Source organism: Nothobranchius furzeri, chromosome 5, assembly GCF_043380555.1.
Source record: "Nothobranchius furzeri strain GRZ-AD chromosome 5, NfurGRZ-RIMD1, whole genome shotgun sequence".
In the NCBI taxonomy this organism is placed as follows: Eukaryota; Metazoa; Chordata; class Actinopteri; order Cyprinodontiformes; family Nothobranchiidae; genus Nothobranchius; species Nothobranchius furzeri.
The window spans coordinates 60,311,189-60,326,805 of record NC_091745.1 but is presented as its reverse complement, the minus strand read 5'-3'; the positions used below and the strand labels follow the sequence as shown (position 1 = coordinate 60,326,805).

At 41.1% G+C, this 15,617-nt stretch overlaps 4 protein-coding genes across 6 annotated transcripts; 2 read left to right on the top strand and 2 right to left on the bottom strand.

Annotated features, from left to right (window-relative positions):
• Positions 1–3,513: 3,513 nt before the first annotated feature.
• Positions 3,514–5,433, top strand: dnajc28 (DnaJ (Hsp40) homolog, subfamily C, member 28). 3 transcript variants are annotated; one of them, XM_015949664.3, is made up of 2 exons: positions 3,514–3,652; positions 4,064–5,433. In XM_015949664.3, the coding sequence occupies exon 2, from the start codon at positions 4,084–4,086 to the stop codon at positions 5,236–5,238; it is 1,155 nt and encodes a 384-aa protein (XP_015805150.3). In that variant the 5' UTR covers positions 3,514–3,652; positions 4,064–4,083; the 3' UTR covers positions 5,239–5,433. The 3 variants fall into 3 exon arrangements, with proteins under 3 accessions (XP_015805150.3, XP_015805149.3, XP_015805151.3); XM_015949663.3 differs by having other exon boundaries at positions 3,516–3,656; XM_015949665.3 differs by having other exon boundaries at positions 3,522–3,656; positions 4,050–5,433.
• Positions 5,434–6,504: 1,071 nt separating this feature from the next.
• LOC107379073 (potassium voltage-gated channel subfamily E member 1) lies at positions 6,505–7,053 on the bottom strand. Its single transcript, XM_015949666.3, has one exon. It carries the CDS (start codon positions 6,922–6,924, stop codon positions 6,505–6,507), a length of 420 nt encoding a protein of 139 aa, XP_015805152.3. The 5' UTR covers positions 6,925–7,053.
• A 1,922-nt stretch (positions 7,054–8,975) lies between these two features.
• On the bottom strand, positions 8,976–11,543 carry si:ch211-225p5.8 (sodium channel regulatory subunit beta-1). The gene is made up of 5 exons (XM_015949662.3): positions 11,307–11,543; positions 10,123–10,289; positions 9,806–10,040; positions 9,476–9,635; positions 8,976–9,391 (listed from the first exon to the last, which is right to left on the bottom strand). Exons 1-5 carry the CDS (start codon positions 11,377–11,379, stop codon positions 9,343–9,345), a joined length of 684 nt encoding a protein of 227 aa, XP_015805148.3. The 5' UTR covers positions 11,380–11,543; the 3' UTR covers positions 8,976–9,342.
• A 174-nt stretch (positions 11,544–11,717) lies between these two features.
• Positions 11,718–12,440, top strand: LOC139070131 (uncharacterized). Its single transcript, XM_070551816.1, has 2 exons — positions 11,718–11,931; positions 12,071–12,440. The coding sequence occupies exons 1-2, from the start codon at positions 11,803–11,805 to the stop codon at positions 12,221–12,223; spliced, it is 282 nt and encodes a 93-aa protein (XP_070407917.1). The 5' UTR covers positions 11,718–11,802; the 3' UTR covers positions 12,224–12,440.
• Positions 12,441–15,617: the final 3,177 nt, after the last annotated feature.

Here is a 15,617-nt window from a genome sequence, read left to right as displayed (position 1 = left end):
AAAACTTCTGAAAATGTCCTCTTTAGTTTGGATTGCATCATTATTTTCATTAATTCTTAATTCTTCGTGTTTCTATTCTAACATTTTGATGAAATCTAATTCAAGTCAAAATCAAAAGGACTTTAGAAACCCCAGGGCTGCAGCAGAATCCCACAGCTGGTCTGCACAGGCCTCGAGGACTGACACCCTCCAACTTTCTCCACCAGAAAACTCCAACATGTTCATAAAAGAAGGTTCATATCTAACAGGAATGGAATGAGGCCCAAAACTGAGCCTTGAGGGACACCATGACTTGATCACTAATAATACAAAAGACCGTCAGCATCAAGACACAGCAGCAATATTTCACTGAGTCATGTGAAATGTGAGCACCAGCACCACCTGATGTGGACGATGACACTGAAGCAACAGCAGAATCTCCAAATATTGCCTCTGATTTAAGGGTTGTGTATTGCTTAGCAACTTCGTACCGATGACATGACACCACATCAACAGCATCTGGCAGACTCTTACTCACAGCTCAACATCTGGGCTGCTGAGACAACAATAGCATGTCCTGGTTTACTCCATCTGTTGTTGACGAGAGCTGCTCATCCACCTCCTATTCTAACCATTTTCCGCTCCTCTTTTATAACCCAAAAACCAGACAGACGTTAGGAGTCAGGGACGTGATCCAACAGCAGCCATGTCAGACTTGAATCTGCATTCATGATATTCAAGCCTGTCCACAAAAAATGTCCCCACAGAGAAACAACGAAGAGATTTCTTATCTTACCTAAGATTCACACACAACCATATTTCTCTGAAGTATCATTTTAAGATGAGTGCAAAGACGAAAGCCTGAAATTTTTCTCTTAAGAATATGTTTTTTTCATTAAAATGAACATAATAAAAATGTTATGAAATGTTATAAAACACAAATCCCCAATTCTTCACCATGCAGTGTCATTTTCTGCCTCCAAGCAATGTATTGAGATCTTTTGAATCCTGAGAATGAAGAACTAGTGTTCAGCAGATGGTCCGAGTGGTCACAGAGCCCAGATGGAAACGTCAGTATTCATCTGAGAACACAAAGATACAATCACACACAACTGAGTTCACCACGATTTTTCAGACACCTACAACACCTTCTACCCGTGTTCTCAAACCCTAACACATACTCACCGACAGAAATAAATGAAAAGTGATTTATGAACGTAGCTTTTGAATGAAACCAGATTTTCTATTTTTCAAATCTCCGTCACATCTCACCTTGACTGAGTCAGTTTTCCAACCAGATCATTTTTGTTTATTTTCCTGAAAACCTCCTTTGTGCTCTCCACTGCCTGGTAGCTGAACATGTCCACCATCAGATCCACCAGATCACAAGCAGTTTTGTCATCCAGGAGACTCGTTGTTAGGTTGGAAGTCATGTCCTTCAAAAACCATTTGAACCTTATTAATTGGTCCTTTGTCAGCTCATCAAGCATGTTCAGAAGCTTTTGTTTCACTGATGTCATGTTTGCTACCTGAAAGAAATTATTTAAATAAACACATAAAATCTCATCCCAACGCACAAAAAATCTTATTAAAGTACAGAAGTCAGAAGAATCTGAAGTTTTTGTACCTCTGGCATCCTTGGGGAATTACAATCCATGCTGTGTTCATCTGAGGAGGAAAAAAGATTTGTTTAATAACTGTTTCATGGCAAAATAAAGGCATACCTCTTCAGGACCAGACTTTATAGATTTATTCATACATACAAGCACTAACAGATGATTAAATCGTACAGGTGTTCTGGGACTCACCTGGGTCTCTCCGCCCACCACCAGCAGGCGGGAGGGTGACGTGTCTCGTCCTTGCTCAAGGACACAACTGACACAGACTGGGCAAACTCTCTGGAAAATGCCCTTGAATTAACCTGATTTGTTTTCATTTCAAAATCAAATATATTGTATAAATAAAAATGTTTTTGAGTGAACACAAATCAAAGTCATTAAACAAACAAACAAAAATAAATAAAGTAATAAAACAACAACAATGAAAAAGAGGATTTGTTGAACAGGTTCAGTTCAGCTGGACACTTCAACATCACACCCACCCTGGGAAGAGTGGAATCACTCTGGATCAAACAGAAGAACCATAAATGAACATTTCAGATATTTGAAACTTTTATTCTAGATAGTAAGAATCATTCAGGTATAAAATCTCTGATGTTATAGCTATTATATAATGGAATTGCATTATAAATCATAAAAACAACATCACAGTTACTTTGCTAAGTAACTAATTACTTTTTTAATGTAAGATGCCCAACACTGTATGTCACCTAAAAACCCAGCAAAGCACAGCATTGACAGTGGCATTTTGTCAGACTCTGAAACTGGAAAAGGACGCACATATCAGGCAGAAAGCTCTGGAATCACCAGTGACTGTACAACTAGCGTATCAGTGACCAACAGTTGCTGACATCGCATTTTTGGACTGGCTCAGCCCTCTTGGAACCCATAAAGAAAGGCGGTACTAAGAAGTTGGGGGTAGATAGAAGATACCAGGGATGTTGAAAAAGGCTTTCTAACCGAACTGAACCCATCTGAGTTGATATGTGTAGTTCTGCTGGAAAACCCCCAAAAGTCCCCCAGCGTGACCTGGGTCTTACCTTAGGTCTCATCCTAGATTGACATGCCCCAAACCCTTCACCATGGAGGTGTCCAGGGGACATCCTACAGGCTCCTCTTGGTGTGAAGGAGCAGCAGATCTAGACTGAGCTACTCACTCAATGAGAATGCAGCGAAAACTCATTTCAGCCGCTTGGATCTGCGATCTCGTTCTTTCAGTCACTACCCAAAGCTCATGACCATAGACCACTAAACTGAGATGGGTTTAAGATGTCCACAATAACAGAATTTTAAAGAAAAACTTTTATTGTGTAAGTGTGAATTGGCAGGTTTCCTTGCAGCATTGATCAAAACATGTTGTTGTTATTGTGTTTCAGGAACTCTTGAGCAAACACACTGATGTTTTCTCTTACCTTGAGTGAGTTTGGAGCCTTGGTATTCACCTGAACAGCAGAATAAATAATAATAGCAGCTCCAATAAATCCTCCTTTAAATTACTAAAATAAAACTGATGACAATGTTTTTATCTTAAGAGCCATGAAATTAATTCAGTTGTGTATTTCAAAATTGAAAGTGTGTACAGGTGTTATCAGACATTAACAAAAATATGTAATATATTGGTAAGCAGCTTGGTGTAAAGAAATCAACTGTGGGAGCAATTATTAGTAAGTGGAAGACATAAAAGAACACTGATAATCTCCCTCAATCGGGGACTCCACGCAAGATCTCACATTTTTTGTTGTTAAAATACAATAAACTTAATAAAAAAAAAATAAACGTGCCCCTGTTTTAACATTTCAGTGAAATGTTTTTTGTTTTTTTACTCTTCCATCGCGTTTTATTCTCTCCAGAGTTGCACATCCTTATTCAGACAGAAGGGGGCGTCAACGTAACAAGGCTGGAAACCACCACAGAAGAAGAAAAAAACAGGAAACTAAACACAGGTGACCTGAAAATCTCAGAATCATAGAAAATCATGAATATTTTTGGTAAAAACACCTGAAAAAGAACCTTTCGGGCATGGGGGAGAGCTGCTGGTCCTGAATCTGCCCTGAGTAGGTTTGTGATTGTAGTTTTTTATGAGTTCAGTTCAGTTAATCGTTTTAAAGGTTAGGTTTTAAAAAATATTATTTAGAAATAACAAAATATGTTTCCTTTTTATCTTTGTTGTTGTTGTTGTTGAGCTGAAAACACTGTGTTGTTTAAACTTCATTTTAAAACAAGTAATAAAGTTTTAGTAAAATAATGATCGTTTTAAAATAAGATGCAGAAAATCTAATAAATATAAAGATGAAGGACACGGGCTGTAAACAAAGTTAAAAACTAATGTCCCATTTTTAACTATTTATAATGAAAAGCTGAAAGTTTAGGATGTTTAACACAAAGTAATTTTTTGTGATTGTGACGATGAACTTGACTCTAACCCATATATATATGTCGATGAACATAAAGTTTTGCTTTTTCAGATCTAAGGAACGTATCAGAGATGAGGAGCAGCCTCCTTCTTGCACCCTGCAGCGACCTCCGCCACTGGGGCTTCCTGCTCGTTGTGACTCGACACTCTGAGGTTTTCAGGTTGCTCAGCTCGAGTCGCCCCATTAGCCACAGTCTCCAGGAGAGCTACCGACGCCTGCAGCTGCCTGACGAGGGCCACAGGAGCCCGGCTCAAGTGAAGGACGCCTATCTGCGCCTCGCCAAGCTCTACCATCCGGACTCCGGGGCAGCAACAGCCGATGCTGTTCTGTTTGCTCGGGTTGAGGAGGCTTACCGGGCCGTTCTGGCCCATCAGAGCAAAGTTGGAGCAGGTGGAGTGAAGGATGAGGAGAATGAGGAGGAGAAATCCAGAGGAGCCGCTCTGCAGCACAGACACTATCTCAGCTATGATGGTGTGGGAATGGGAACGCCCAGCCAGCGGGAGCGTCAGTACCGGCAGATCCGTGTGGACCGGGCGGCTGAGCAGGTTCTGAACTACAGACAGAAGGAGCACGAGAGGGCGGCGGCAGCAGACGGAGCCATGGTGGAACGGGATATGCGTCAGCGAAGTCAGAAGATTAAGATCACGCAGGCGGTGGAGCGGCTCGTGGAGGACCTAATCCAGGAGTCCATGGCTCGGGGGGACTTCCAGAACCTGAGTGGAGCGGGGAAACCCCTCAGCAAGTTTGAGTACAACCCATACGCCGATCCAATGACCCATAACCTGAACCGCATCCTGATCGACAATGGGTACCAGCCTTCATGGGTGGTGACACAGCGCGACATCAGAGAGTCTGTAGATCGGATCCGAAACCGGCTGTTAGAGGGGAGGGCCCGGCTCAGCGACCCGATGACCCCCTCAGAACAAAACCAATGGGAGCAGCTGTGCGCATCTGTAGAGGAGGATCTGATGAAACTCAACAAGATGGTGGACAACTACAACCTGATAGTTCCCATGCTCAGCATGCAGATGGTCCACTTCAGTCTTGTCCGAGAGCTGGACCGAGCCGTGAGAGGAGCGGAGCAGCGCCGAATGGATCAGCTGAGAGACAAAGAGAAGGAGCGTCAAAGGAGGAAGGAGGAGAAAAAGAGAGAAAACGCTTCAAGCAAGACTAGAGCTAAAAGCCGGGGACTGGTGTCCTGGATGCAGAGATTCCGCCGATGCTGAAGAGTTAGAGGAAATGTCTCAAACTGGTACCAGAAGTACCGGTTCAGAACCAACATCCTAATCGATCTGAGGTTGAAGATTTCTCCGCTCCAGAGCACTGACGATGTTTTGTGTAAATAATAGAAGAAGGATCCCGGATTGTTCTGGCCGGCACGGGTCGATCACTCATTTCATGGAACAGTTTTAAAAAGTCGCAGGATGAAAAACAGTTTTTCTTCCGTTGATTAAATGTTTGTTAATTCAGAAATGAGCAGAACCAAAAACAACACAATCTTAGCTCCTCTGGGAATTCTGCTCCAGAGTCTGATCTAAATCCGTGAGACTTAATCAGGCGTCTGCAGGACTAAACGTGTTAAAGACGCAGGAAGATGATCAGATTCACGATGATGCAAACATCATCATCATCATCGGGTTGGTGACCTTTGCTTGAAAACTAGATTTCATTAGTAAAATTATTTAAATTAAGCTAAAGTAAAATATTTTATTTGTTGTTTTAACATAAATCACATCATGTTCAGGAGGAAGTTGTTTTATGTTTTGTTAAAATGATGCCTTATGAACTCTTCATGTCCAGGATCTGACAACGACCCGTGTATCGGTTCTGACCCTTTATTGTTTATGAGCTCAGACCTGCAGAAATAAATCCTGAAAAACCAAATTAAACTAGCCATCTTCTAATTTTACAGAACAAACTAAGATTTGATTGATTGATTGATTGATTGATTGATTGATTGATTGATTGAATGATTGATTGATTGATGAGACACTAAGCTGGAGCTTGTTTTAAACACAACAGACACGTTTCATCTGAGCTCTTTATTCAGCTTCAACATGACACGTTCATCTGCTTATTTAAAGTCAAAATAAAAGTCCAGCTGAGTGGTGCCTTTTAATCAGAGAACAGCAGGATTGTAATCAGGTGTTGAGTCAAAGATCCAGAAGGTTCTGAAAGTCTTGGTCAGACTAGAACACCAGGAGGTGCTAGAGGTTGTTTCTGTGTAGCTACAGTGGGAGAAAACAGACCGACACGATCTAACCTGGACTTGTCATATTAGAAAATATTTATAAACCAGTTTTTCTTCCCAGATGCCTCAATGAAAGTGATTCTGAATCAACAGTTCTCCAGACCTTCTGGAGGACTTTAAGAGTCTTCCTGGACTTTGGCTGGTGTTCAGCTTTTAAACCTGAATAATTCCAGTGGAATTCCTGGGAAAAGCTGGAGACCTGCTGATCCAGACCACTTGCAAAGTGTCTGAAACCTTTCCATCACTCCAGCTTCTGCTGAACGGCAGGGTTGCAGATGACAACTGACTCCTTGCTTTGGGCCCCACTGCCGTCAGCCTCCTTCTGCAGAGCCTCGGCTACGGCCCTGGATGGCACCACCACCGTGGCCCAGTCGTGAGCGATGTACTGGTGGTACGGGTCCTGAGAACTCTCCGTCTTCTTGGAGCGAATGTAGCTGAGCATGATGCCAAAGGTGAAGAAGCTGAACATGCCTACCACCAGGAGGATGTAGATAACCGCCTCAGGCTGAGAGTGGCCTCTGGCTGTAGCTGTCTGCTGCACTGCCTGATGGATAGTGTAGTTCTGAGGGAGTGAAGGCGACAGAAACCTGGAGCTGTTGAGGCAGTGCTGCAGGAGGGAGATCAGGAGAGACTGCAGCTCGGTGCTGTTGATGTGCGACATGACTGACCTCTGATGGACGCCAAGGAAACTGCAACTAAAAACAAACGTTTATTATTTTTCTCTTTTGTGTTCATTTAACGTTTATTCAGTCAGAGACTTTCAGAATAAAAGTGAAACATTAAACCATGAAGAAGCAGACATGTCTGCATTAGTTTGTATAAGATAAATGCACATTTAAATTATTGTAATATACTTATAATATACAGAATATTATAAAACATTTTAAACATTGTTCAAAAATAAGCCTTTAAATAAACACATTGTAAACCAATAGGGTTCTGATTCCTTAGAGGCCAAATGTTTTAACCCTGCTTTAGTTTTGCTACTTTATCTTTTGATGCAGACTGATATTTAAACTGCCACGTTCACATTTAGACTTTAGCTTTAAGATACAACTACTTAGATTCTGAATGAGGCTCATCTGTGTTTTACTCAGAGAAGAAAACTAAACTACAAGGAAACAAAAACAATCATAAACGTAATCTTGGAGCCTGAAAATAAACTCAGTAAATTATTAAACCTGAATATTTTTATCTAAAAATATAGAATTCAAAAGATGAGATTCAGCAAATATGAGAAGTTGTTAAACAAAAACAGCAACAAACATAAAATCTGAACAAATGTTGGAGCTTTGCTTCCTGAGGCCTTCGGCTCGTTAGGAGGATTTTCTAACACACCTGAGATCAGAGTCAGTTTAAATAATAACTAATAAGAAATCATTTCCAGTTTAAATGTTTTCTTGTTGTCCAGCATCTTACCTGTGGAGGACCTGGGATCAGACAGGAATCATCTCAAACTTTATGGAGCTTCAGGTCTGCTGAAGGGAAAACGTCCAGCCTTCTCAGCCCTCATGGTTTTACGTGGAGAAGAACCGGAGTTCATCACGTCAACAGGTTTAATGAAAGCGAAGGTCACAGTGAAGGTCAGAGCTTCTGCTCACTGTAGGTTTAGCTAAAGAACAACAAACACAACTCATCCTAAGGATGCTCTGTGGTCATCTTCTTCACTATCACTCTGATGATGAAGATGATGCATTTTAGAAGGTGGAGAGTTTTACTATGATGGGAATGATTTATAAGTTTGTGTTTCTGTGGAGCTGCAGCAGAACAAAGCTGCCTTCAGTCTGCAGAAGAATGGAGATGAGATTAAATTACAACACAACCTCCTTCAGATGTCCTCCAAGTGTGTGTGTGTGTGTGTGTGTGTGTGTGTGTGTGTGTGTGTGTGTGTGTGTGTGTGTGTGTGTGTGTGTGTGTGTGTGTGTGTGTGTGAGAGAGAGAGAGAGAGAGAGAGAGATGTGTGCATGCGTGCAAATGTGTGTGAGAGAGCGATTGTGTGTGTGTGTGTGCATGTGCGTGCGTGTGTGTGTGCATGTGTGCATGCATGTGAGAGAGGGAAAGTGTGTGTGTGTACGTGCATGTGAGAGAGGGAAAGTGTGTGTGTACATGCATGTGAGAGAGACTGTGTGTGCATGTGTGTGTGTGTGAGAGAGAGAGTGACTGTGTGTGTGTGCGTGCACATGTGTGTGTGTGTGTGTGTGCATGTGTGCTTTTGTGTGTGAGTGGGTGTGTGTGTGAGAGAGAGAGAGAGAGTGACTGTGTGTGTGCGTGCACATGTGTGTTTTTTGTGTGTGAGTGTGTGTGTGCGTGCACGTGTGTGTTTTTGTGTGTGAGTGGGTGTGTGCTTGTTTGTGTATGTGTGTGTGTGTGTGTTTGTGTGTGTGTGTGTGTGTGTGTGTGTGTGTGTGTGTGTGTGTGTGAGAGAGAGAGAGAGAGAGAGAGAGAGAGAGAGAGAGAGAGAGAGTGTGTGTGTGTGTGTGTGTGCACGTGTGAGAGGTGTGTGCAAGTGTTTTTGTGTGTGAGTGGGTGTGTGTGCATGTGCATGTGTGTGTGGGTGGCGGGTGTGTGTGAGTGTATGTGTGTGGGAGAGAGAACGAGACTGTGTGTGTGTGTGTGTGTGTGTGTGTGTGCACGTGTGTGTTTTTGTGTGTGTGTGTGTGCATGTGTGTGTGTATGTGTGTGTTCGTGCAAATGAGAGAAAGAGAAAGTGTATGTGTGTGTGTGTTTGATTTTATTCACATCTGTTTATTAAATCATCTGTTGTTACAAACATCTTTTCCCTCGTTAGAAAAAAGGAGGAGATTTTAAACAAAAACACTTTATTGGATTTGCAAACTTGGATCTGGGTTAATAAAGTTATTAACAGGAAATCTGAGGACGTCAACTTTTCAGAAAACAAATTAACTTTTCACAGAAAGAAAATCATTACATAAAAGTCACATTTGTTCATATTTCCCTTTTAAAGGCAAAAATCTTTAGCATAAAACTAAGATTTAACTGCTGCATGATGTAATCCAAGCCATGATGGTTTAATAAACACCGGTCTGCTGCTCTGAAGGTGGTGGCCCTCGGGACCAGCTCAGTCCTTTGTCTGGACTTTGGTGCAGTTATCCTTCATCTCCAAAAGTCTGAAAAACAAAACAGAACATAAAATAAAATCCAACAGCTAACAAACCTCCAACTGAAATTATCCTGTTAAATTTCAAACCCACACTTCCTGGGCCTTCTGAGCCTTCTTGGCTTCTCTGTCTTCATGCTCATTCCAGATCTTCTTGTAACAATAAACCAGGACAGCGATGAGCCACAGCTGCAGAACCACGATCAGCACGTACATCATGATCTCCGCCACCACAGAAACCAGCCCGCGTTTGGCTGAAAACACAAAATAACGTGTGACTTTAAGAAGAAAAAATTAATTTCTCTGCAGATTTCTTCTTCACATCTGGAGGAAAAATCTAAAAAAAATCTTCTAAATAAATCCTTCCATGAGTGTGTCTGTGAAACATCTGACTATCCTGTTTGAATCTGACCTTTGACCTCACCTGTAGCCACCACAGTGAGCTCCACCACCCTCTCCACAGTGACCTTCTCATTGCTCCGAGGCAGGAAGAGGGTCCGATGGAAGGTGCAGCGGTACGTGCCGGTATCGTTGAAGGTGATGTTCTGGATGTAAACGGCACCGACCTGGATGTCCTGGTCCAGCGTGCCCCGCCACTGCAGCCGCTCGCTGAAGGCCTCGTCCAGGATGCTGGCCGTGGGGTGGTCATAGTGGAAAATCTGGGAGAAAGACAGCTCATGGATGGATTCCTGCCAAGGATCAAGAACCCAAACTAGATTCCCAGAACGCTTTTGAACTCACATGACTGAACTCGTCCTCCTCCTTGGACCGAAAGTACCAGTCCACTGTGGCCCAAGCCGAAACCTCTTCTCTCTTCTTACAGGAGATGCAACCGAGCAGGAATCCTTCTCCTGCCACGGCTTCAGTCAGAGAGTCTACCTCGGCACAGCCGGCATCACACGGAGACGCTTCAGGATGGGATGGGAGGAGTCAGGGTTAAACAACCGGATCAGATGATGTAATCGGCAAAGAGTCTAATTTTTACACATTAACTTTGTTTCACTTCAGCTTCACTCCCAGAACCGGCAGAACTTCACTACCTTCAAATTTATTCAAATTGTAAAATAATTATTTATCTGGAATTAATTAATGCCACAAAATAAATATAAAAGTGCAGAAAAAAATTAATGAAAGACTTTAGGATTCTGATGTTTTCTTTATTAGAATCCATCTGGTTCCGCTGAAACTCGTCCTACTAAAACCTGATCCTGGTCCAGTTTCAGATGTTCTGACACATCAACCTTAGGGGATGAATGGGTCAGGATCTGGTCTAGTTGTGTTGTTCCCGTTAAGGAGTGTGATGTGAGCAGAGTGTGGCTTTTGGACCAGCTGAGGTTCTGAGGGCAGGAAATGTTCCTATAAAATCTCTGATGGACCTTTCTGTGTGAACGGTACCATCAGAACCCCCCGATCCCAATCTACGCCAATAAAACCCAGATCACAGCTCGTACCAACAGAACCCTGATCCCAGCCCACACCAACAGAATAGGGCTTTCAGACCTGGAGCTGAAACCAATGTAGATGTTCCTTTTCCTCTCTAAAACAGATCCACCTGGTCCATTTTCCACTATGATTCTAATTCATCCCAGATGGAGCCCAGGGAAGTTGGCCCTTCCTCTGGATCGGGTCAACATCAGTGTTCATTTCTGCTGTGATGAAAGACAGTTCTGGATGTGGTTCTGTCTGAGGGATCAGAGACCTTGGTCTTGGTGGTCCAGATAAGACCTTCTCTTTGGTCCTGAGTCCTCCAGATTTTCTGATCTTTTCTTTAATGGAGGAGCAGGAATGTGTAAATCCTTCAGTCTGTCAAACTAGACCTTCAGAACCTCTCCGATCTCTTACCCATTCAAAAGCAGACAAAAACTTTAAAAATCCTCCTAAGAACTTTATCAGCAAGCAGAACCAGTTTGGACTCTAAAACTCACCCAGAAGACAGAAGAAAGCCACGAAACACAAACAGAGAATCATTTCTGCTGAACTTTTATAAACTCCAAACATTCCCAGAAGTTTTTACAGAAGGAGATTACTCCTCCTGGTTCCTGACTGGTTCCACAGTCGTCATGGTGAACAGCTTCATCGTTGAACTCCTCAGACTTCGGAGACTGTTTCCAGACAAGTGGAGCTTTGGAGCTTCACCCTGCAGATTGGTCTGACTCGAAGGCGGCTAAATTTAGCTGGTGTGAAACGAGTCAAGTTATAAAGAAACCTGAGATGATGAGATCTGTCACAACAACAACCAACCAGAGCAGAAGCCTGATCCCAGCCCGTCCCATGAGAATTCTGATCCCAGCCCGTCCCATGAGAATTCTGATTAACTAACAGAATAGAACAGAAGCAGAATGGGATGGAGAAAAGTTAAAAACAATCTTGTGTGATCTGTTTTCAGTAGAGCACCGTTTTTTTCAGCTGTAGGCTACACAAATGGGCATAGTTGCTCACTCTGCGTTGACTCCAGTTGGGTTTGGAGAGCGAGGAACCCACCCAATATGGCAGCGATGCTGTTACTCCTGGTTTCTTGTTCTGAAGATTCCTGGAATCATTATATCACAGGTTTTGAAGTTTTTAAATATTTTTTCCACTTTTTCAATGCAAGTGACTAATTTCTTTGATTATTTGTTTGCTTGCTTGTTTTTGCCTGTGAAAACCTTAAATTTGTCATTTGTGTTTTCTGCTTTTATAAATCTCACAGAATAAAATTAACCTGACTGATTTTGATTTGCCTGAAGAAGAAGAAGAAGAAGAAGAAGAAGAAGAAGAAGAAGAAGAAGAAGAAGAAGAAGAAGAAGAAGAAGAAGAAGAAGAAGAAGAAGAAGAAGAAGAAGAAGAAGAAACTATTGTCTAAACTCTAAAAGTGCAGATCGCGTGACTTTTGCAAACACTTAATGATATGTGATAGTAGGCGGAACCTGATCAGGCCACAAGGGCTGACCAATCAGAGCTTTTCTTTGAGTGAGGCAGCTTCAGAAATCATTTTCTTGCTCATAATTTTTTAAAATCTCCTAAATGCCAGATTAGGCCAGTCCACCTCTGCTCACGAGAGACAATAACAACTCAATAACAGAAACTAATTGCTTTTATTATTTTATATTTTTAGTCAATTTACTTGTTTGTAGTTTGAACAGAATCTATCGTCGTGCTTCTTTGGGTGTCCAAAGTGTGGCCCATGGGCGATCAGTTGCCCTCTGATGGTTTCTGTGCGGCCCTTGGCGGCCCTTGGCTGGTATGGTGCAAAAACTGTTGATGCAGATAAATGCATTTAAAATGTTTACGCCCAAACTGGTAGGAGGAGAATTTGGAACAGGACTGAACACACATTTTGTCTGTAACTTATACAAAGAATATCTACAAAGCCAATTTCCACTTGAGTGACTTTAATTGCTCTTAACTTGAAAAAGGATGTTATTCTAACTGTTTGTTTCGTTTTGGATACAAATGTCCTTTCATTAGTACCAATACTTCATGGTTTCCTTCTCAATGTGCTGCCCTTCCATTTTTGTTAAGTATAACACGTAATCCACAGATTTGATAAAAATCTGTCTGAGCAGCTCTTATCTGTGTATCTGACGGTCAGCCGAGGCCATCTGGACAGTGAGATAAAAACAAAGTCAAGGCTGAAAAACCGGAGGGAAGGCCAGAACATGCGTGCTGAGAAAACAATGTGTTGATATGATTGATGCTGTGACTTGTTGGGTCAAATGAAACACGTTGTTCTGTTTGGGTGGTTTGTGGGTCAGGGATGCTGCAAAAGATGCAGCCATGTGACACAGAGAGCCTCTGACAACAGTGCAAACCCTCCATAACCTTGTATTTGCTCTTCAACAGCTAAACAAATCAGACAGAGTCATCATGAACCGTCCCCAGGAAACCAGCAGAAACTCCCCCAGGGTGGCACGCTCACCAGCAGGGGGGGAGGGGGAATTCAAGGAAATGTTGACATATGATAAACCCTCTGTGCATGTGTGTATTAGACAAAACAGCCAGTGAGACACCTCCTCTCTCACTATGCTGGTGGTGTTTCTTTTATTTTTAGCTCAGATTGAGTTTCAGTCGTCCGATTCAGCTGCTGGAGGCTGCACATCTCCCTGAGAGCCGGAGTCAAGCACTTTGTTGCCCCGGCTGCACATGTTTGCTGCGTTAGAAAGTGTTGATGACACAGGAGCGTTCGCAGGAGACAAAGAGGACAGAAGATGTTTGTAAGCTGATGGAAAATGTGAAATTGCCAAGTCATTGTGATGCTCTGCTGCTGATTTGAAAGGAAGCAGCTGCAGGCTCAGTGTGAGAACTGACAGGCAGGTAAAAGGACAGATTCTTACCAAGATGCTGTTTGATCATAAAATCTATAGGACTCTGCTTCCGTCACAGTTGGGATTTGATCTGTTTTATTAACAAGTTTGTCTTCTGAAGTTTGAAAAATCTGCTTAATGTGTTCTGCAAATTCTCAGCATCAACATGTGGAAGACTTTAATGTGTAAAATGTTTAAAAATAATGGTGTTTCTGTGCAGAAAAACAAAAGTGTGAAGACTATTTTAATCCACTAAATTATGTCTACCGAGTCCAATTATCTGATAACAATTATGGCAACATTTACATGGTTAGATTTAGTCTTGTTTTGCTCATGTGTAATCAATTTAGTTCAGAGTTTTTTATTCACTGAGAAAATATTTGATGTTGCTGTTTTGTTTTTACTGTTTAGGGTATTAAAACAGCTAAAAATGCATCATGTTCCTTTTGTAGCAGAAACACAAAATAACAGTTTCAGCTGCAACAAATCTGCTGCTGACTTTGATTAAAATGTGTTTCTAAATTGAATCTGAAATCTCCAAACAAAAAAAAATCTCCTTCAGAAACATTGAAATATAATTTATTCATGAAATGTGTGCATCTTCTGAAATGTGTTTGTATTTTTTCCAGCTACGGTCAAGGTGACTTTTTCTTTCTGCTGTTGTTTCCTGGTGAAGAAATCTAATCTGTGAGAATCTGAGGGATCAAATGAAACGATGATGCTGCAGGGTGCTGAATGTAAGAACTCACTTTGCTTTACTCTCACCACACCGATCCTTACCATTATTGTTTAGTTATTCTGGTTTGTATGGAAGCCTGCTGATGCCACTTGCAAGAAAAAAATGGAAACATGGTATGTCTAAATTGACTTAAAATCCTTATTATGAGATGAAATTCATGACTGAGACTTTATAAGTCATAAACGAGACTTTCAATTACATTCCATTTTTAGATTGTGTTATAGAAATTTGACCAATAATCTCAAATTGTATCTTTCAGAATCGGAATTACAGCTTTGTATTTTTTTTTTGTTATGCCTTAGAATTTCTAAATTAGCAGTGCTTCTCCAGTGATAAAAAAAACGTTGCATTTCTGCCATCCTTTCAAAATAAAATGTTTCTCAAATTATAAAAAAAAAATTCAATTGAATATTATCTTTTTCAAGTTATAATGCTATATTTTTATGGTCTTCCAATATACTTTTCACGTTCTAACAGAATGTTTCCACATTATTACAAAATACATGCTGATGATTTTTTTAACAATAGCACCTATTATCACCTTATTACAATATGATATATGTCCTTCAAATAATAATGTTTTGTTGCTAAATCGTGGTCAGTGTATTTGTTGAAATTTCATAAAACATTTTGTTCGCACAAAAAACTTTTAATGTTATTATATCAAAAACTGGATTTTACTTTGATAGGGTGACAGCAATGCACTTTCCTTCTCACAAGCTCTGAAGTTTGACTTTTTATTTTTTCATAAAAATATTTAAAAGGCCATATTTTGATGTAACATGTGACTTTTTTTTCTTTTAGTTGGCAGAAAAATGCTTCCACAGTTTTGAAAATGTAGTAAAAGTTAATGCACAAACCATTTTAACCACAAGAGGTCAGGATGTTACCTTTATTGGATTTTACTCTCTTCATGTTGACTGAAATGTATTTAATGAGGGGTGGGGGAAGGGGGTTCTGTACTTGTTAATATTTGTTTAGTTTTTAAACTTGTCATTTTGGCTTCATGTGAATGTGAACTGATAGAAAAAGATGCAAACTGTAAAGTTATATCTTAAACAGGAGCAAGGACGTTTCAATCTGCTTATGTACATATAAAATTAGTTCTATCTAATATTAAAGTAGTTGAAAATAGGGTTTTTAATTGATATTAGACGAACTTCATTAGAATTAAACACCTCCTTGTACCGACTCGCCCTGGTCTCGCCACATCT